General features: G+C 46.7%; 1 protein-coding gene across 1 annotated transcript in view; it reads right to left on the bottom strand.

The window, feature by feature from the left end:
* The window catches only part of hnf1a (HNF1 homeobox A), a 115800-nt gene that overhangs the window by 75606 nt on the left and 18988 nt on the right, over window positions 1–21206 (bottom strand). Inside the window, exons 2-3 of the mRNA XM_033043676.1 lie at window positions 19039–19238; window positions 5364–5619 (exon numbers count right to left, since the gene is read on the bottom strand). Of these exons, the coding sequence (XP_032899567.1) occupies window positions 5364–5619; window positions 19039–19238 (456 nt within the window). The remainder of the gene's footprint in view (window positions 1–5363; window positions 5620–19038; window positions 19239–21206) is intronic.

The raw sequence follows: 21206 nt of genomic DNA, 5'->3' as shown, positions 1-21206 counted from the left end.
GAGTGTATGGAACGATCTGACAGCGGAGGTAGTTGAGGCAGGTACTATCATAACATTTAAAATACATTTGGACAGGTACATGGATAGGATAGGTTTAGTGGGATATGGGCCAAACACAGGCAGGTGGGACTAGTGTAGATGGGACATGTTGGTCAGCAAGGGGCATGTCATAAAGTCATAAGGTCATAAGTGATAGGAGCAGAATTAGGCCATTCAATCATGGCTGATCTTCCTCTCCCTCCTGCCTTTTCCTCTTAACCCCATGACACCCGTACTGATCCAGAATCTATCTATCTCTGCCTTAAAAAAAATATCCATATCCAAATATCCCCAAAAATATCCGAAGGGCCTGTTTGCATGCTGCATGACTCCATGGCCCGCTGAGTTACTCCAGCACTTTGTGTTTTGTGCCAAGACTGCAACATCTGCAGTGCCTTGTTTTATTAAAGTTAGTGGCAGTCAGTAGCTTTACACATGAACCTGGATCAGTACTCAGTACTGATTAGCGAGTGCACCTGCATGTTTCAATGTGCACAGTCTACTTATCCACTGACTCACCATAGAGGTGACATCAGGACCACACCTTTCCTCAGTGTTGTCTCAGTGTTAAAGTGTTGCTTCACTGTAGATAAGCTGATACACATCTTATCCAAGACAAACATTGCCGTTACCTTGTGTGCATTGGATCCCCATCTGTTAATATCTCCACTGTAAAAATCTCATTCTCATGATCTCGTCACCATTTTTCTGAAAAGATCTACACGCTATAATGCCGGCACAGTGGCACAGCCGGTAGAGCTGCTTCATCACAGCACCGAAGATCCAGCTTCGATCCTGACCTTGGGTGCTGCCGGTTTGGAGTTTGCACGTTCTGCCTGTGACCGTGTGGGTTTTCTCTGGGTGCTATGGTTTCCTCCCACTTTCCAAAGATGTGCAAGTTAATTGGCTTCTGTAAATTACCCCTATTGTGTAGTTCATCGGACTAGAGTACGGGTGATCGCTGGTCGGAGCGGACTCGGTGGGTTGAAGGGCCTGTTTCCACGCAACATCTCTAAACTAAACGAAAACTTAAACGAAACTAAACCGGAGCACCCAGAGGATTCCCACACAGTCACAGACAAAAGCATAGAAAAGTAGGTGTAGGAATAGGGCATTCGGCCCTTCGAGCCAGCACCGCCATTCAATATGATCATGGCTGATCATCTAAAATCAGTACCTCGTTCCTGCTTTTCCCCCCATATCCCTTGATTCCTTTAGCCCCAAGAGCTAAATCTAACTTTCTCTTGAAAACATCCAATGAATTGACCTCCACTGCATTCTGTGGCTACTAATTCCACAGATTCACAACTCTCTGGATGAAAATGTTGTTCCTCATCTCAGTCCCAAATGGACTATCCGTTATTCTTCAACTGTGACCCCTGGTTCTGGACTCCCCCAACATGGGTAACATTTTTCCTGCATCTAGCCTGTCCAATCCCTTGAGAATTTCGTATGTTTCTATAAGATCCCCTCCCATTCTTCTAAATTCCGGTGAATATAAGCCCAGTCGATCTATTTCTGGCCTGTTGTGGTTTCAGTGCTTCTGCTGATCAACCCGTGTGGCCCTGCCCCAGGTTACAGATGCTGAGGTTAATCACGTCGTTCAATTGCCAGCTCAGTTCGGCTCATCCAAAGTGGCAGAGATCAAAGCAAGCTGTATTGCTGAAGCTTATCTGCATCCCACTTCCATTCCTGAAGGTAAAATTGAATTAAATAGATGCAAATGTATCTAATTCCATTGCCTCAACCAATTTCCCTTCCCGCGCTGGAAGGCACTATTTAAAGAGCAACGAGCATCTTTTGACCCGATTAAACATCGGTTCAGGCTTTCTATCTGCCTTCCTTCATCTAAAGCTTCACAGCATTTTTGCTCCATCCTTAGACTCAGAGGAGAAACCCTGCACGGAAAATCAAGGCAATATCACTGGGCTTCAGGGAATCACCCACCATCGGCAGCTCCGTTCACCCCCCCCCCAGACATAACTAAGGGGCAGGTTATGCAATGAGTCACTCCCCACGTGGCTGCCGAGGAATTATAACGGAGGCTACGAGCTGGAAACAAGATGTTAAATAAAAGATGATTCGAGTCCCAACAGAATTACAGTGCGATGAGTACAGAGGTGTGGATTGAAAGTAGACAAAAATGATGGAGAAACTCAGCAGGTGCAGCAGCATCTATGGAGCGAAAGAAATAGGCAACGTTTCGGGCCGAAACGTTGCCTATTTCCTTCGCTCCATAGCTGCTGCTGCACCCGCTGAGTTTCTCCAGCATTTTTGTGTACCTTAGGTTTTCCAGCATCTGCAGTTCCTTCTTAAACACTTTGTCAACTCCACTATGGATTGAAAGTGTTTGGCTGACTTTGAATATATATCCAAGATTTGCAACCAAATCAACACAGCGGTGATTTTACTGTCGCGGCCACTGTTTATGAGAAAAGTCCCGGGGGTAATTGGGGTAACGGTTTACGGGGACGATCCCGATGATGAATGAGCATTTGACTGCTCTGCGCCTGTACTCGCTGGAGTTTAGAAGGATGAGGTGGGGTGGGGGGGGGGGGAGAGGGGTGGACACCTCATTGAAAGTTACCAAATAGTGAAAGACCTGGATAGAGTGAATGCAGAGAGGATGTTTCCAATAGTGGGAGAATCTAGGACCAGAGGGCACAGCCTCAGAATAAAAGGACGTACCTTTAGAAAGGAGATGAGGAGAAATTTCCTCATGGACTGAGTGGCCTAATTCTACTCCTATGACCTATGAACTTAGTCATAGAGAGTCATAGAGTGATACAGCGTGGAAACAGGCCACTCGGCCCAACACACCCACACTAACCAACATGTCCCATCTAACACTAGTCCCACCTGTCTCCCTTTGGCCCATATCTCTCTAAACCTGTCCGATCCATGTGCCTGTCTTAAACGTTGCGATACTACCTGCCTCAACTACTTCCTCCGACAGCTCGTTCCATACACCCATCAACCTTTCTGTTGAAAAGTTACCCCTCAGGTACCTATTAAATCTCCCCCCCCCCCCCCCCCCTCCTTCACCTTAAACCTATGTCCTCTGGTTCTTAATTCCGCTACTCTGGGCAAGAGACTCTTTGTGTGTCTACCAGATCTATTCCTCTCATGATTTTGTACTTATGAACTTGTATCCAAAATTTGCAACCAAATCGATGCTGTAATGACTTCATTGTTGTCGATGCAACTTTACTCGTTGAGTAGTTCTGCACAAGGTGAGTTTACACTCTTTTATTACCTTGATGTGCATCCACCCAACACATCGCACGTGGGCAAGGAAGTTACAAACTATGCCATGGGGCAAGGAACTATCATCATTGACACCAGCATCACAGGTCCTACATAGGATGGAGATGCCTTCTCAGAGACCATTACGTTGCAGGTGACCGGGGTGGACTATCTATTCATACTTGGTATAATTTACCCATCGTCCACCTGCTGTCTTGGTCTTGCTGCCTGAGCTGCTCTACCTGCTGGGTAGTTGTAGCAAGAAACTGAAATGTGTACAATCACCATCCCAGCATTTGACTGTGATGGAAGGAAGCCACAGATCAGGATGGTCGGGAGCAGGATTCAGTGTTTAAGGAGGAACTGCAGATGCTGGAAAATCGAAGGCAGACAAAAATGCTGGAGAAGCTCAGCGGGTGCAGCAGCATCTATGGAGCGAAGGAAATAGGCGACGTTTCGGGCTGAAACCCTTCTTCAGACTGATGGGGGATGGGGGCGGGGAGAAGAAAGGAAAAAGGAGGAGGAGACAGCCCGAGGGCTGAGGAAGGGGAGGAGACAGCTAACAAAATTGGGAGAATTCAATGTTCATGCCCCCAGGATGCAGACTCCCCAAGCAAGCAGGACTCAGTTCCTTCCGCATTATCCCATTGATGATTGACCTACTGCTACCTCATTCATGCTTGCAGGTGTATAAGATATAACTCCAACTACGACATCGTTTTCCCTGGTGTCTATTTTACGGGGTACCCGATTACGCATTGGATACCAAGGCCACTTCCTCTTCTCTCATCTCTGGCATTCTGTTTGATTGTCCCCACTTGTAACAAGTTTGTGACAGAATACAGAGCCAAGTTGCTCTGGATCCCAAACAGGCCATTGGCGTGCAGTGCGTAGACGAACTGTTGGTGTTAGCTTTTGTCACTTTGCTAATGACAGGTGGCAAATGCAAATTATGGGCTGCACTGTGGCGCAGTGGTAGAGATGCTGCCTTATGCCCCTGTCCCACTTAGGAAACCTGAACGGAAACCTCTGGAGACTTTGTGCCCCACCCAAGGTTTCCGTGCAGTTCCCGGAGGTTTTTAATCAGTCTCCCTACCTGCTTCCACTACCTGCAACCTCCGGCAACCACCTGCAACCTCCGGGAACCGCACGGAAACCTTGGGTGGGGCGCAAAGTCTCCAGAGGTTTCCGTTCAGGTTTCCTAAGTGGGACAGGGGCATTACAGTGCTTGAAGCTCCTGAGTCTGCGGTTCGATCCCAACTACAGGTGCTGTCTGTACGAAGTTTGTACGTCCTCCCCATGACCTGCATCGGTTTTCTCTGAGGTCTCCCGTTTTCCTCCCACACGTACAGGTTTGTAGGTTAATTAGCTTGGTATTATGTAAAATTGTCCCTAGTCTGTGTAGGATAGTGTTAATGTGCGGGGATCGCTGGTCGATGTAGACTCGGTGGGTCGAAGGGCACTGTTTCCGCGCTATATCGCTAAACCAAAAAAACGAAACTAAACAATGATTGAGAGCAGACGGGATTGAGTTTTTGGTTTAGAAACATAGAAAATAGGTGCAGGAGTAGGCCATTCGGCCCTTCGAGCCTGCACCGCCATTCAATATGATCATGGCTGATCATCCAACTCAGTATCCTGCACCTGCCTTCTCTCCATACCCCCTGATCCCTTTAGCCACAAGGGCCACATCTAACTCCCTCTTAAATATAGCCTATGAACTGGCCTCAACTACCTTCTGTGGCAGAGAATTCCAGAGATTCACCACTCTCTGTGTGAAAAATGTTTTCCTCATCTCGGTCCTAAAAGATTTCCCCCTTATCCTTAAACTGTGACCCCTTGTTCTGGACTTCCCCAACATCGGGAACATTAGTTTAGAGATACTGGATGGAAACAGGCCTTTTATTCTTCCACTAGTCCTAGACTCTCACACTAGTGAAAACATCTTCTCCATATCCACTCTATCCAGGCCTTTCATTAGTTGGGGAGTTTCAATGAGGTCGCCCCTCATCCTTCTAAGCCCTCCTTGGCTTTGGGTAGCTATTTTACAAAGGCCTTCACCCAGGTGCTTAGCTGACCTGTTGCACTCTTCAACCAAGGCCTCTCGCTCCTCCTTGCTCGGGTTCTTCTGTCGCTCATAGGCCTGAAATAATATCTGCTGTGAAGCAGGCCCCCACTTGAACCTGTTTCTTCTCATCTTCTTGCTGGCTGGCTCTTCGACGAGTTCTTCCCCCGATGTTCCCTGGGCTGAGTTGTTGAAGTCTGCAAAGAGAAACAGCTGCTGTCTGTTCCCACCCACATTTTGTCCCATCTTCTGTGTAGGTTGGCTGAACTCTGTAACGAGAAAGGGCAGATAAACATGGGTAGTTGGAACTTGCATAAACCAAAAGATCAGAAAAAGGAGCAGCAGCAGCATGTTGTATCATACATTCTTTACATTCCACAGCATTCATGGCAGATTAAACACATTGATAAGTCCACAGTCATACAGGCCCTTCGGCCCAACTTGCCCACACTCACCAGCATGTCCCATCCACACTAGTCCTACCTGCCTTCGTTTGGCCCATATCCCTCTAGACCTGTCCTATCCATATACCTGTCTAATTGTTTCATAAACGTTGCAACAACCCTTGCCTCAACTACTTCCTCTGGCAGCTTGTTCCATACACCCACCACCCTTTGTGTGAAAGAGTTACCCTTCATATTCCTATTCAATCATCCCCCACCTCATCGTAAACCTATGTCCTCTGGTCCTCCATTCCCCTACTATTCCATTTGATTCCACCTGATCTATTCCTCTCATGATTTTTTACACCTCCATAAGATCACCCCTCATCCTCCTGCACTCCATGGAATAGAGTCCCAGCCTGCTCAACTTCAGAATAGCTCAGAACCTCGGGTCCAGGAAACATCCTCGTAAACCTTCATTGTACCCTTTCCAACTTGGCAACATCTTGCCTGTAACACGGTGCCCAGAACGGAACACAATACTCTAAATGCGGCCTCATCAACGTCTTGTGTAACTGCAACATGACCTCCCGACTTCTGTGCTCAATACTCTTGACTGATGAACGCCAATGTGCCAAAAGCCGACCATTTAAGGGAAGAAAATTATATGATGAACATATCCTCAGCTTAGCTGCATTTTCCATATTAGAGAATAAATATAGAAGCCACGATGAATCACCCATGTTTTTCTCCAATGGTAGTAATTCGACAATATTCCAATAGAATATTCAATAAATAGATCATGGCATGGACCCCTGGTGTGCTTGCCTTCATTGCTAGGGGTGTGTAAAAATAAACTAGCAGATGCTAGTTCATTTCGAAGATAGACACAAAATGCTGGAGTAACTCAGCGGGTCAGGCAGCACCTCTGGAGTAAAGGAAAAGGTTATGTTTCAGGTTGGATCCCGATCTGAAGACCCGACTTGAAAGCTCCTCAAGGTATGCCTGCCTTGAAGAAGTTCTTCTCCTCTCTCCGACAGGAGTTATGCAGCAACCTCTCTCACTGCTCCCTCTCTGTGATTCCTCCTTCTCTCCGGCTCCAAAACCACGTTTTATCCCAGGATTTTGAAGAAGGGTTCCGTATCTGAAACGTCACCTATTCCTGTAGGTGCTGCCTGACCTGCTGAGTTAGTCCAGCATTTTGTGTCTATCTTCATTGCTAGAGGCATTGAATACAAGTGTCAGGAAGTCATGATGCAGCTCCATAGGAATTGGTTAAGCAACATTTTGGAGAATTGAGTACAGTTCTGGTCGCCCCATTACAGGGAAAATGAAGAGGCTTTGGTGAGGATAATAATAATAATAATAAATTTTATTTATGGGCGCCTTTCAAGAGTCTCAAGGACACCTTACAAAAATTGAGCATGTAGAGGAAAAACATGTAAGGGGAATGAAATAAATAGTAGAGACATGACTAGTACACAAAGTAAAGACAGAATTCAATACAAAACACAGTATGAGGCAATTAATGCACAGATGAAAAGGGACGGGGACGTGGGGCTAAGGATAGGCAGAGGTGAAGAGATGGGTCTTGAGGCGGGACTGGAAGATGGTGAGGGACACAGAATTGCGGATCAGTTGGGGGAGGGAGTTCCAGAGCCTGGGAGCTGCCCTGGAGAAGGCTCTGTCCCCAAAACTGCGGAGGTTGGACTTGTGGATGGAGAGGAGACCTCAATCCATGCAGAGATGCTGCCTGGATTAGAGAGTTTCAGAGGTTGGATACATTTGGGGTTTTTTTCTCTGGAATGTCAGAGGTTGAGGGAAGACTTGATAGAAATATATAAAGTTTTGAGAAACGTAGAGAGGGTAGACAATCAGAACCTTTTTCCCAGGGTGGGAACGCCCACCACTAGAGGGCGTAGCTGTAAATTGAGAAGGGGGAAAGTTTAATGGAGGTGTGTGGGGCAAGTTGTTTTACACAGAGAGTGATGAGGGCCTGGAACGCACTGCGTTGGTGGAGGCATATACGATAGCGGTGTTTAAGAAGCTTTTGCATAGGCACATGGAAGTACAGGGAATAGAGAGATATGCCCCACGTCCCCCTCCCTTTTCATCTGTGCATTAATTGCCTCATATTGTGTTTTGTATTGAATTCTGTCTTTGCTTTGTGTACTAGTCATGTCTCTACTATTTATTTCATTCCCCTTACATGTTTTTCCTCTACCTGCTAAATTTTTGTAAGGTGTCCTTGAGACTCTTGAAAGGCGCCCATAAATAAAATTTATTATTATTATTATAGATATGGATCACGTACAGGCAGACGACATCAGTTTAACTTGGCATCATATCCGGCACAAACATAGTGGGCCGAAGGGCCCGTTCCTGTGCTGTACTGTTCTAAGTTGCATCAGAATGTAGGCATGCACCACACTACATAGCTTTGATGAGTCATGTATAATTTGAAGTCAGCAAGACAACATCAAAAGCCTTGCAAAGTATTTTATGCAAAAGGCATGTTCCTACAGGAGACCTTTTGGAAGTGTATCTTTCTAGCCAATGTTATTAGCAGTAAAATGTGGCAAAAGAACAGATGACTCATTTGAGGGAAGTGGAGAGAAAATGATACCAGGAATAATGTGGGATGCCAGTTCTCCATGGAGGTAATGGTCAAATCAAGCATCCTTATGACAGAAGATAGACACAAAAAGCTGGAGTAACTCAGCAGGTCAGACAGCATCCCTGGAGAAAAGGGATAGGTGACGATTCGTGTCCAGACCAAACTGAGAGTCAGGGGAAAGGGAGACGCGAGATATAGACGATAATATAGAGAGATATAGAACAAATGAATGAAAGAGATATAAAAACAATAACGATGATAAAGGGACTAGGTCACTGTTGGCGGTGGGCTGGGTGAAAACGAGTTACAGACAATGAGACTCAACGAGGCGACCTTGAAGCTAGTACAATGACTTGGGTAGGGGAGGGACGGAGAGAGGGGGGATGCAAGGGTTACTTGAAGTTAGAGAAATCAAAATTATACCGCTGGGTTGAAAGCTGGATAAGCAAAATACGAGGTGCTGTTCATCCAATTTGCGTTTGCATCTTTATGACAGTCCTGGGTATAGTTCATGTACAGTCAGTGGCGGCACAGTTGCAGGCTGCCTCACAGCACCAAGGACTAAGGTCCGACACCGACCTTCGCTATTTTGTGGGGTTACCCTGTGACCGTGTGGGCTTCCTCTGGGTGCTCCACTTTCCTCCCACATCCTAAAGCCCTGTGGGTTTGTAAGTTAATTGGCCCTCTGTAAATTGCCCCTAATGCGTAGGGAGTGGATGGAAAGTGGGATAACACAGAACTGGTGCGAATGGGTGATCAGTGGTCGGCATGGACTCGATGGGCCGAAGGATCTGTTTCCATGTTGTATCTTTCAATCAATTCAATCAATCGTCAGTCGGTGGTACAATTGTCTCCACAGATCAGCTTCTAAACAGTCAAGTACTGAGTACCATCTCATGGTTAATTAGTCTCACTGCTCACTGGCACAAATCTGTTTACTTTTAGGACAATCAAGATTTCTTCCCTTTTTTCTGGCGTTCAGGCCTTTAGAGATTTAATTCTCCGACAATTTTGCGGTGAAGATCTACCCCGGATCAGCTGTGAGAGTCGTAGCGGCACAGTGGTGCAGCGGTAGAGTTGCTGCCTTACAGCACCAGACACCCGGGCTAGATCCTAACTACGGGTTCCGTGTGTGTACGGAGTTAGTACGTTCTCCCTGTGACCGCGTGCGTTTTCTATGGGTTTTCCAGTTTCCTCCCACACTGCAAAGACGTACAGATTTGTACTTTAAATGGCTTTGGTAAAATTGTAAATTGTCCCCAGCCTGTAGGATAGTTAGTGCTAATGTACGGGGTGATCACTAGCTAGCGAGGACTCGGTGCGCTGAAGGCCCTGTTTCTGCACTGTAGCTCTGAATGAATGAATGAATGAATGAATGAATGAATGAATGAATGAATGAATGAATGAATGAATGAATGAATGAAGTCTAAAATGTCTAAAGTTACGGGCATTATTTTTCATGGAGGGAACAGCTATAAATCCCTAGGTTTACCATGGAGATCGACCTAATCATTCTGAATACAGTTGTTTGCCATCGATGCAGAGTGCTCCACTGCGAGTTACAACTGCTCTGGTATATCTGACGGGGAAGTGAGTTACATTGCTCACAAACAATGTCCTGAAATTTGGATCAATGATTCAAGTTTCACTGTCTGTATAACTTGTTATCACCTGCCCCACAGCCAACAATGGACCATTGTGGGCTCCACCTCCCCATGATCATCGTTGCTTTTTGTACATTTTTCATTCATTTGTCCTACGTGACTTTTATTACCTCTAGTTTCCCTTTCCCCTGACTCTCAGTCTGAAGAAGGGTCTCGACCATCAATTCCTTTTCCCCAGAGATGCTGCCTGACCCGCTGAGTTACTCCAGTTTTTTGCGTCTATCCTCGGTGTACACCAGCATCTGCAGTTCCTTCCAACACATTCAATGATACTTTATTGTCACATGTACCTCAGTGCAGTGAAATGCTTTGTTTTGCGTACAACCCGGTAAAATCATACAGCAGACCTCACCTAAGGTGTACACAGTAGTCACCACGCATCTGGTGGCCACAAAGTTACAAAGGATCACGCTAGTGGGCTGGTTCAGGATGGAATTATTTGGATGAAATCCCCATCGCACGCTATAAGAATATTTACTTATAATCAGTGAGGGCGGAGAAGCATTGGAGGTGGGTGGATCCTCCTTACATCAGGATACAATCCTGGCCATAAACTGATTCCACATAATCAACCTGAAATATGCAAGATAGTTGCCAGAGAAACGCAAGTAACAGAACGCTTTGAAGCAGGAGTAGTGAAGTGGAAATCCAGCTCGCCGAGCTCACTCCACCGTCCAGAACAAGGGGCCACAGTTTAAGGATAAGGGGGAAATCTTTTAGGACCAAGATGAGGAAAACAATTTTTTACACAGAGAGTGGTGAATCCCTGGGATTCTCTGCCACAGAAGGTAGTTGAGGCCAGTTCATTGGATATATTTAAGAGGGTTAGATGTGGCCCTTGTGGCTAAAGGGATCAGGGGGTATGGAGAGAAGGCAGGTACAGGATACTGAGTTGGATGATCAGCCATGATCATATTGAATGGTGGTGCAGGCTCGAAGGGCCGAATGGCCTACTCCTGCACCTATTTTCTATGTTACTATTAAGATGACTAATCCGGGCAGGTCATAAGGCCCATTCGGCCCATTAAGCCTACTCCACCACTCAATCTTGACTGATCCATCTCTCCCTCCTAACCCCATTCTCCTGCCTTCTCCCCATAACCCCTGACACCCGTACTAATCAAGAATCTATCGATCTCTACTTTAAAGATGTCCATTGACTTGGCCTCCACAGCCTTCTGCGGGAATGAAGCCTACAGATTCACTGCCCTCTGACTAGAGAAATCCCGACCGCACGCACGCAGGTCCAGGTTCAAAGGGATTTGAGTGCTCTGCACGCAATGAAGGCCAACACATCGACGCAGCAGCAAGAGATTACGAGGGGAAGATGGTTTGTTAACCTTTATTATGAGAGGATTGGATCACAGGAGAAAGGTCGGTCAAGGTCGAGGGTGGCGTCATTGGTTGAGGACGGGTCACGTGGGTCACGTAGGTGCCGGAGGATGGAAGCGCTGCCGAGAATAAAGGAGATGAAAGGGGGACCCGGCATGGAGGGGACCACCGAGAGGGAGAACAAAGGGAACTAACAAATGGAATGTGTTAAAAATGGCCACTCTTTGTATACCTTGGCTAAGCAGAACAAAGAACATCCCTGTGACTTGTCACATGATCATTCATAAAGTATTATTCGTCTTATTGTAAAGGTATCGTTTTGGCAAGAACATTAGTTGGTGTGTTGTCCACAGTGTGGTCTATGTAACTAACAAAGCAGCTACATGCCATAGAAGGAATGGAGTGGAGATTCACTGGACTGGTTCCAAAGATGGCATTTATTTTGATTTATTTTGTAACTCAATGTCTTTTCAATTTTTTTTTTAACATTCGCATCATGGAAACAGGCCCTTCAGCCCACCGAATCCATGCCGACCACTGATCACCCATGTTATTCAACTTTCACATCCACTCCCCACACACCAAGGCCAGTTTACAGAGGCCAATTAACCTACAACCCAGTGGGGATTTGGGAGGTTTAGTTTCAGTTTTAATGATTATAGCGTGGGAACAGGCCCTTCGGCCCACCGAGTCCGTGCCGACCAGCCAAAGCCCATGCACAAGTTCTATCCTACGCAGCAGGGACAATTTACAGAAGCTAATTAATCTACAAACCTGCACGTCTTTGGAGTGTGGGAGGAAATCCGGAGCACCCGGAGGAAACCCACGCAGTCACACAGAGAACGTGCAGACACCAAACAGACAGCTGTTGAGGTCATTGTCGAGAGGCGCAGGCTGGCTCAGTGGCAGAGTTGCTGCCTTACAGCGCCAGAGACCCGGGTTCAATCCTGACCCCAGGTGCCATCTATTCGCCGTTTATACGTACTCCCTGTGACCGCATGAGTTGTTTCCGGGTGCTCCGGTTTCCTCCCACACTCCAAAGATGTACAGGTTTGTAGATTAATAGTAAGATTAAACGAGAACTTACCAGTTTGAAGTTTGATCTGTATTTTATGAGGAGTTACGATGAGGGATTACATGAAGAAGCCCGCCAGGACGCATGCGTGTCATTCTTCAAAGCAGCGGTGTGAAATCACAGATAACTGTAATGACTAAACATAGTAAGATTAGAGAAGAGATACCAGTTAAGTATATGATCAAGGGTGGGAGCGGAGGGCACGTAATCCCTCATCGTAACTCCTCATAAAATACAGATCAAACTTCAAACTGGTAAGTTCTCGTTTAATCTTACTATTTTACTTCGGAGTCACGTGAGTGACTACGTGAAGTTTTTAAAGCTCTGTGATTTCATGCCGTGGAAACGAGTCCATGCATCACGTCTGCCTTGATGACTGTAGGAGGAATTGTGTTAACATAATTTGGACATGAATTCGACATTGAAATCATAAAATTTGTTAACACAAAATTATAACCCCTTTTTATGGGTTTAAATTAATTTACAGAACTTGAAATTGTTTCTGCAAACGTTCCAGGTTTCATTACTGGTTTGTTGTAAAATAATTGGAATGTTTTTTCCCCAGACCATCCTGCTGCCTTGAGGATTTGGTCCATTGGTACATCCAACTGTATCGCTGCCGATGTAGCTGCAGCCCTGGTGGAATGAGATTTAAAAATATTAGTTTCCACCCCAGCCTGTGTTAGCACCTGTTTCAGCCATCTTGAGATGGTCTGGACCGTCACTCTTTTGTGTGGTTGCTTGTGGCTGACCAAAAGTGCCTTCTCATTGCCTCTTAGGATTTTCGTTGTCTCCATGTATAACGACAGATGTCTTACTATACAGAGACGGTCATCTGTTGGGTATGACCTAAATTGTATATTGAGGCCTGCTGATCCCTGTCTGTTCTGCTTTACTAACTCATAGATATGAAACGTAATATTTTCTGTTCAGGAAGTCATGTTGTCCAGTCTTAGTTTATGCAGTGACTGTACCCTCTGTGCCGTGACCAGTGCCATTAGCATGACTGTTTTTAATGTCAGTCTGTGTAGGGACAGAGCTGTTGCTGGAGACCAATTCCTGAGCATCTTCAGGACAATACTTACATCCCATATTTAGGAGTACCTGGTTCTTGGGGGATTAGTATTAAAAATTCCCCTCATAAGTTTTGTTACCAGTGGGTGAGTCCCTTGAGTAACGCTCTGTCCCCTGCCATAGGTAAGTCGATAGGGCACTTCTGGCGCAGTTGATGGCACTGTAACTGAGCCCCTCATCATAGTGGAGGCCTGCCAGATATTCCAGAACAGACGGGATGTTCATGTCTCTGTAGGTGATGTTGTTTTTATGGCAGTACATCTCCCACTTCCTGATATAGACCAGATACTGTTTTTTTGGTTGACTGTCTTTGGGCCGCCGAGATCATGTTCACTGTTCGGTCCGTCAGTCCCAGTTGTAGTAGAGGTGTTTTTAAACTCTACAAATTAATAAGTTCAAATGTTTATGGCATGGGTGGCTATCCCTTGTAACGGGATGTAGCAATAAATCTGGTCTATGTGGGATGGTGATACATGGTTCTAATACCATGTTTAATACCACTGGGAACCATGGTTGAGTAGGCCAATCGGGTACTACCAAAATACCAGACGCAGAGTCTTGTTGTATTTTCCTTAATACCCGACTGATGAGGCAGAAAGGAGGGAATGCGTAAATAAACAATTTCCCCCCAATGCAGCGAAAATGCATCTGTCGCCGCTGCCCCAGGGTCTGGTTCCCATGAAACATAATTTGATAACTGGTGGTTAAGTCTGGATGCGAATAGATCGATATCTGGTGTTCCATATTTTGCTGTAATATCAGCAAATACTTTTTTATTCAACATCCATTCGGTGTTTTCATTAAATTTGCGTGACCTGGTGTCTGCCACTAAATTTAGTCTTCCTGGTAGGTAAGTGGCTGATATCCAAATATCTCTCTGGATACACCATTGCCAAATTGTATTAGCCAGATTGTCACATGATGTCGATTTGTTTCCACCCATGTGGTTAATGTATGCTACCACGGTGGTATTGTCTATCTGTAGTCTAACATGCTGGTGATATGACCCAGTACAATATGACTTTAGGCCATGGAATGCACCCAACATTTCCAGGTAGTTTATACCCAGTGTGAGTAATAATGATGCCTCCTTAGCAGTCCATCTACCTCCACAGCTGGTGATGGTATTGGTGGCTCCCCACCCAAGTGCACTGGCATCAGTTTGTAGTACCATGGAAGGGTTACTGACAATGATTGGATTGGAACAAAGCCAGATCTATCCACCATTTTAGTTCCATTTTAGCTTTGATTGGTAGTTTCATAGGTCTGTCAAAGTGACCTGCATTAATTTTTAGTGCTTGTATTTTTGCTCTCTGTAAGTTTTGGTAATGTAGAGGTCCAAATTGTGTGGCTGGAAAGGCAGCCACCATTTTGCCAATTACCTTTGCTACCAATCTGATGGATGGTTTGCTGATGTCAATGAGGTTATTGCAAGCCTCTATTAAATCTCTAGCCTTTCCCTTAGGCAGAGTCACCGACATGTGAACTGAGTCATTGGTGAACCCCAAATAGTCCATAGTAGTGGAAGGCGTTAGTTTAGATTTAACTGGATGGATAATAAATCCCAGTTTTTCAAATAACTGTTTTGTGGCTGTTACAGTTTGTTTGGCCAATTCCAAAGTTTTGCCCACAATGAGTATGTCATCTAAATATGCCATGACCATGTGTTTACGTTTACGTAGAAACGCTAGGGCTGGTTTCAAAATTTTTGTGCACAGTCTGGGGGCTGATGATAAACCATTTGGCAGTGCTTTATACTGCCAAGGTTGTCCCATCCAGTTGAATTTTAAGTAACATCTGTGGTCACCTCGTATAGGCACTGAATAGTAAGCATCTTTTAAATCGATGCTGGCCATGAAGTAACCTTTGGAAATTAATTGTTTAGCAGTAACAAAGGTTTCCATTTTGAAGTGAATATATTGTACAAATGTATTCAATTTTGTCAGATCTATGATGATGCGACAACCACCATCTTTTTTGTTTTTGGTAAATATATTGGACACGAATTCTAATGGTTCGTGTTGAGTTTTCTCAATTACACCTTTTACGTAAAGCCGCTCCAGTTCAGCTTGCGCTTTTGATTTTTTTTAATCAGAAAGCACGAACATTCGGTTCGGTATATGTTGAACTGGAGGGCTGTACTTGTGTATAAACTCTATTGTATATCCCTGGATACTGCTTAAGATGTAAGTATCGGTTGTTAACATGCTCCATGCATTCAGAAAAGAGTGTAATCTCCCCCCCAACCTCCATGCTCCCTGTATTTTGTAGGGAACCAGACCCACCTACCTCCATAGTTACCAGTGGCAGGTTTACTTCTTTTTTGTAGGTTCTTCGCTGCTGTTGTTGCGCTGGTGTCTGGATTTTCGGTTTGGTTGGCGTTGGAGGTCCCCGCACATTCCAAAAAGGCCGGCCTGGGCCATGACCTAAAAAGACTCATGTTTTGAGTACCGGGCCTTCGAGCTTTCACCAGTTCTGCTGGTGGGTGTGTAGGGGTGCTGTCTTTGGCTGTAGTGGGTTTTTGTTGGAGTCCCTTTTATTAGTCCCAGGGTTTTTGCTTCCTCATCGAGCTCCTTGACTTGCTTCGATAGGTTGCCTCCAAACAATAGTATTGGTGGTTTTGTGGTCCCAGGTTTGCACAGTCCCTGCACCCCTTGCACACTTGTCTTTCCTTCTGCGGACCCGTCTTCCAGGTCAGCCCAGAACTGACCCGCAGTGCTCCCCTCTGATGAGGTAGAAGCACTGTGCAGCCCTTCAAGAGGTACTGCTGTGGGTTTATCATAGGGCCCACCGTAACCCGACTCCATCTCCCGGAGTCTGTCACGTTGGAGCAAATGCTCCACCCACGGCTCCATCCGGCTCCAGCGCTCTCGGTCGCTGGCCGCCCGCGGTTGTTCAAAGTCGGACTCCTCCGAGTCCACGACCTTGTTTGTTTTGTGTCTAGCCTTACCGCCCGGCCACGTGGATCTGGCCGGTGCGGAGGCGACATCGGGCACAGCTGATCCCACTATCGGCGATCCGAGTGCCGCTGGCTGCTGCTGGCTGCCCGCTGCTCCGCGGTCCTCCCTCACCAGCTTTGTCGCAGCCCGTTGGTTTCTCCACCTGTAATCAGCATGGGAAAACACAAAAAGACCGCAGCTCTTACCTGCAGGTCCTGGTTTAAATTGTCGCTACGGGGGAACGTCGTTCCACCCCGCCTCCTCCGTTTTCGACTTGTCAAAAGTCGACGGCCCCATTCTGAATAGTCTCCCGCCCGGCCGTGGTGTTCTGGGCGGCGCTGGACAAAAAGTCGGCACAGCTGATCCCTTACGGGGCTTGTGCCTTCAGCTGCTGCTGGCTCCCGCAACTTCGCGGTCCTCCCCAGCCAGCTTTACTCGCAGCACTTGTGGACACTATTTTGTCCAGCTTCCCCCCCTGTGTAAAAACAGCGCGGGGACAAAAACTACCGCAGAGTAAATCACTTACCTGCAGGTCGCGGTTTCAAACTTACCGCTGCGGGGGAACGTTCCACCCCGCCTGTCGTTTCGCAAACGTGAAAGCGATATGACACGCATGCGTCCTGGCGGGCTTCTTCACATAGTCACTCACGTAACTCCGAAGTAAAATTAGCTTCTGTCAATTGTAAATTGTCCCGAGTGTGTAGGGTAGTGTTAGTGTGCGGGGATCGCTGGTCGGTGTGGACTGGGCTGTATCTCTAAGGTCTAAAGTCAGGATCGAACTCTGGCCCGTAGCGCTGAGAGGCAGCAGGTCTACCTGCTGTGCCACTGTGCCCCCCTGCGGTACACTACAGAACCGTGCAGTGTGGTGCCTGGTGAACTCTCTTTGTGACGGAACTAATGGCAGGTTAGCCAAATGTAGAGGGATTATATTATCCAGAGTTCAGAGAATGGGGCCTTAACCATGGTTTAACTGTCACAATGGGCCATCTGATCTCACACCTTCAGAGATATTACCTCGTTCTACCCATATAGATCTACCCATGGGCAGCACGGTGGCACAGCGGTAGAGTTGCTGCCTAACAGCGCTTTCAGCGCCAGAGACCCAGGTTCGATCCCGACTACGGGTGCTGTCTGTACTGAGTTTGTACCCACGTTCTCCCTGTGACCGCGTGGGTTTTCTCCGAGGTCTTTGGTTTCCTCCCACACTCCAAAGACGTACAGGTTTGTAGGTTAATTGGCTTTCTATAAATGTAAACTGTCCCTTGCACGGGGATCGCTAGTCGGCGTGGACTCGGTGGGCCGAAGGGTCTGTTTCCCCACTGTATCTCTCAACTAAACTAAATTAGAACTATTCAGCATTACGAGAGGCATATGTAAGGTAGTCAAAGATAATCTCATTTCCACCCTGGGGAAATGAGATGCAGAGGGCATGGCTTTAAGGTCAGAGGAGTAAAGTTTAACGGAGAGGTGCGGAGCTAATATTTTTACACAGAGAGGTTGGTGGATGCCTGGAACAAGATGCCAGGGGTGGTGGTGGAGGCAGATATCATCGTGTGAATTTCATTTATGAGGCCAGTGAGGCTTCACAAACTGCTCTTCACAAATTAAAATTAATAATACACTTCAACGGACATTATTTAAGGGAGCTTCACACCAGAGAAAAGAGTCAGGGAAGAGAAAAATTCCACCAGGGAATGAGGAAACGTATCACCCCAGAGGCAACAAAACACTCATGAGTTCATAAGTCACAGGAACAGAATTAGGCCATTCGGCCCATCCAGTCTACTCCGCCATTCGATCATGGCTGATCTATCTTTCCCTCTCAACCCCGTTCTCCTGCTGTCTCCCCATAACCTTTCACACCCTTACTAATCAAGAACCAAGAACATGCTTTAAAAATACCCACTGATTTGGCCGCCATGACTGTCTGTGGCAATACATTCCACAGAACCACCACCCTCTGACTAAAGAAAATCCTCTTCATCTCCTTTCTAAAGGTACACCCTTTTATTCTAAGGCTGTGCCCTCTGGTCCTCGACTCTCCCACTGGTGGAATCATCCCCTTCACATCCACTCTAACCAGCCCTTTCACTATTCAGTAAGATTCAATGAGGTACCCCTTCATCCTTCTAAACTCCAGCGATTGCAGGCCTGAATGGCTGAGTTACTCCAGCGCCTTATGTCCTTTTGTGTATTAACCAGCAACTGCAATAATTTATTTCTACTACTTGTACAATGATAATACCTTTCCTTGGTTATAGCGGACAATCGGCAATAAGTAAGTAGGTTTATTGGCCAAGTATTCACATACAAGGAATTTGCCTTGGTGCTCCGCCCACAAGTAACAACATGACATACAGTGACAGTTACGAATGACTCAGAAAACACTAAACATTAATAATAATAAAACATTAATGATAAAACACCATTGATCAAGCATGTGAACCAACAAAATACCAGATCAGAGGGAGGCTACAGATTTTTGGCTGTTGAGTAGAGCAACTACTCGTGGATAAAAAGTAACGGATACCTCCACCCCCCGCCCCCCATGGTGCGGTGTAACGCCGTTCCCCCGGACCCGGAGTTAAAGGGAACGAGACTTACGCTGCACGATCTCCCTCTGCTTGCGCACATACCAGCTGTAGAGCGCGGCCCGTTTCTGGTTTTTCATGGGCGTTCCCTTGTTCAGGTGCTGGGACAGGTGGGACTGGTTCAGGCCGGTCGTGTCCACCACCTCGCGCTGCGGGATGTTGTGCTGTTGCATGTAACACTTGATCATCTTCGCCGCCCTCCACGGGTCCTCCCTGCACACAATGAACAAACCAGGCTGTGAGCCCAACCTCAACACTTCCGTCACAACGCCGACCAGCCCAACGTTTAGCAAAGGGTGTATGGACAGGGCAGGTTTGGATGGGGTATGGGCCAAACACGGGCAGGTGGGACTATTGTAGCTGGGACATGTTGGCCAATGTGGGCAAGTTGGGCCGAAGGGCCTGTATCCACGCTGTATCACTCTATGACTTATTTCCATTCCCTCTACGAGAATGATCCCAGAAATGTGGCCCTTGTGGCTAAAGGGATCAGGGGGTATGGAGAGAAGGCAGGTACAGGATACTGAGTTGGATGATCAGCCATGATCATATTGACTGGCGGCGCAGGCTCGAAGGGCCGAATGGCCTACTCCTGCACCTATTTTCTATATTTCTATGTTTCTATGATTGGGTTAACATATGTTGACCATTTGAAGGCACTGGGCTTGTACTCGCTGGAGTTTAGAAGGTGGAGGGGGGACCTCATTGAAACTTACCGAATCGTTTCTCTGCAGTATGACTCTAGAACCCACTTAATCTTCCTTTAACTGAAGTTAATTGATTCTGAACCAGACAGATTTCATTAAAAGCTAAGGATCACCACACCATACGGTTGTCCAAGCTAAGACGACAAAAATCTTGCCTGGATTGAGTGAATTTGGAGAGTCTAGCACCAGACGCCATAGCCTCAGAATAAAAGGACGTATCTTCAGGAAGGAGTTGAGGAAGAATGTCTTTAGTCAGAGGGTGGTGAAACTGTGGAATTCATTGCCACAGAAGGCTGTAAATGTCAAGTCAATGGCTATCTTTGAGGCAGAGATTGACAGATTCTTGATTTGTAAAGTTGTCAGGGGTTGTGGGGAGAAGGCAGGAGAATAGGGTTGAGAGGGAAAGATAGATCAAACAGGGCGGAGTAGACTCGATGGGCCGAATGGCCTAATTCATGCTCCTAGAAATAATGAACTTACTCTACCCTCCCGAACAGAAGCTTGAAAACACACACTGCCGGACTCGGGAACAGCTGCTTTACCTTTGTAGAGAGTTGTGGATATAGCCCGGTCCGTCACACTGACCAGATTCCCCACCACTGGCTCCACCTACACTTCACGTTGCCACCATGGAAAAGCAGCCAACAATAATAACAAGATGGCGGTTGCTGCTGCGGCGGCAGATGTGAGGAACAGAGGGCCCGAAAAGTGACCAGCAGCGGGAGGCAATGCGGCGCAGCGCACCTCAACGGTGGAGTGGACCGCTGGAGGTGGAGTGGACCGGGCGCTGCTCGCAGAGGCCGAGTGTGTGGGCCGGACCAGACCTGCATCTGCAAGGAGCGGTGGAGGACACCAACGGCTCTGCTTGGCCTGGCTGGCACTGCAACGTCGCCATGACAACAGGCCTTCATGGTCAGGTCAAGAACTCCGCACTTATAACAACTGGCACTTGAAAATGGTGCCAAACCTGGTGAATCATGTCTGCTGTTTAAGAAGGATGCTGGAAAATCGAAGGTAGACAAAAGTGCTGGAGAAACTGAGCGGGTGCAGCAGCATCTATGGAGCGAAGGAAATAGGCAACGTTTCAGGCCGAAACCCTTCTTCAGACTGTCTCTGTGTACTTTTCCTATACACGTGTGCTGCATTTAAGATGTGCTTATGTATAGTAATACTGTCTGCAAAAGTTAATTTCACTGCACCTCGGTACAAGTGACAATAAAGTACCATTGAATCATCAAAGTCCTTTCCCACCCTGGTCATTCCTTCTTCTCTCCACTCTCGTCGGTCAGAACCTTGAAAGCGCACACCACCAGATTCAAAAACAGTTTCTTCCCCTCTGTCACCAGGCTTCTGAACGGTCCTTCCATAAGCTAGGGCACTGTCCCATTCACCTTGACCCCATTTGACATTGTACATGGAACTGGTATGCTACAATGCCAAGAAGTATCCAGGGGAAGAGGCTTTGTTAAAACGT

Source organism: Amblyraja radiata, chromosome 25 (assembly GCF_010909765.2).
Source record: "Amblyraja radiata isolate CabotCenter1 chromosome 25, sAmbRad1.1.pri, whole genome shotgun sequence".
In the NCBI taxonomy this organism is placed as follows: domain Eukaryota; kingdom Metazoa; phylum Chordata; class Chondrichthyes; order Rajiformes; family Rajidae; genus Amblyraja; species Amblyraja radiata.
The sequence above is the reverse complement of the archived record's forward strand: the minus strand, read 5'-3'. Positions and strand labels throughout refer to the sequence as shown.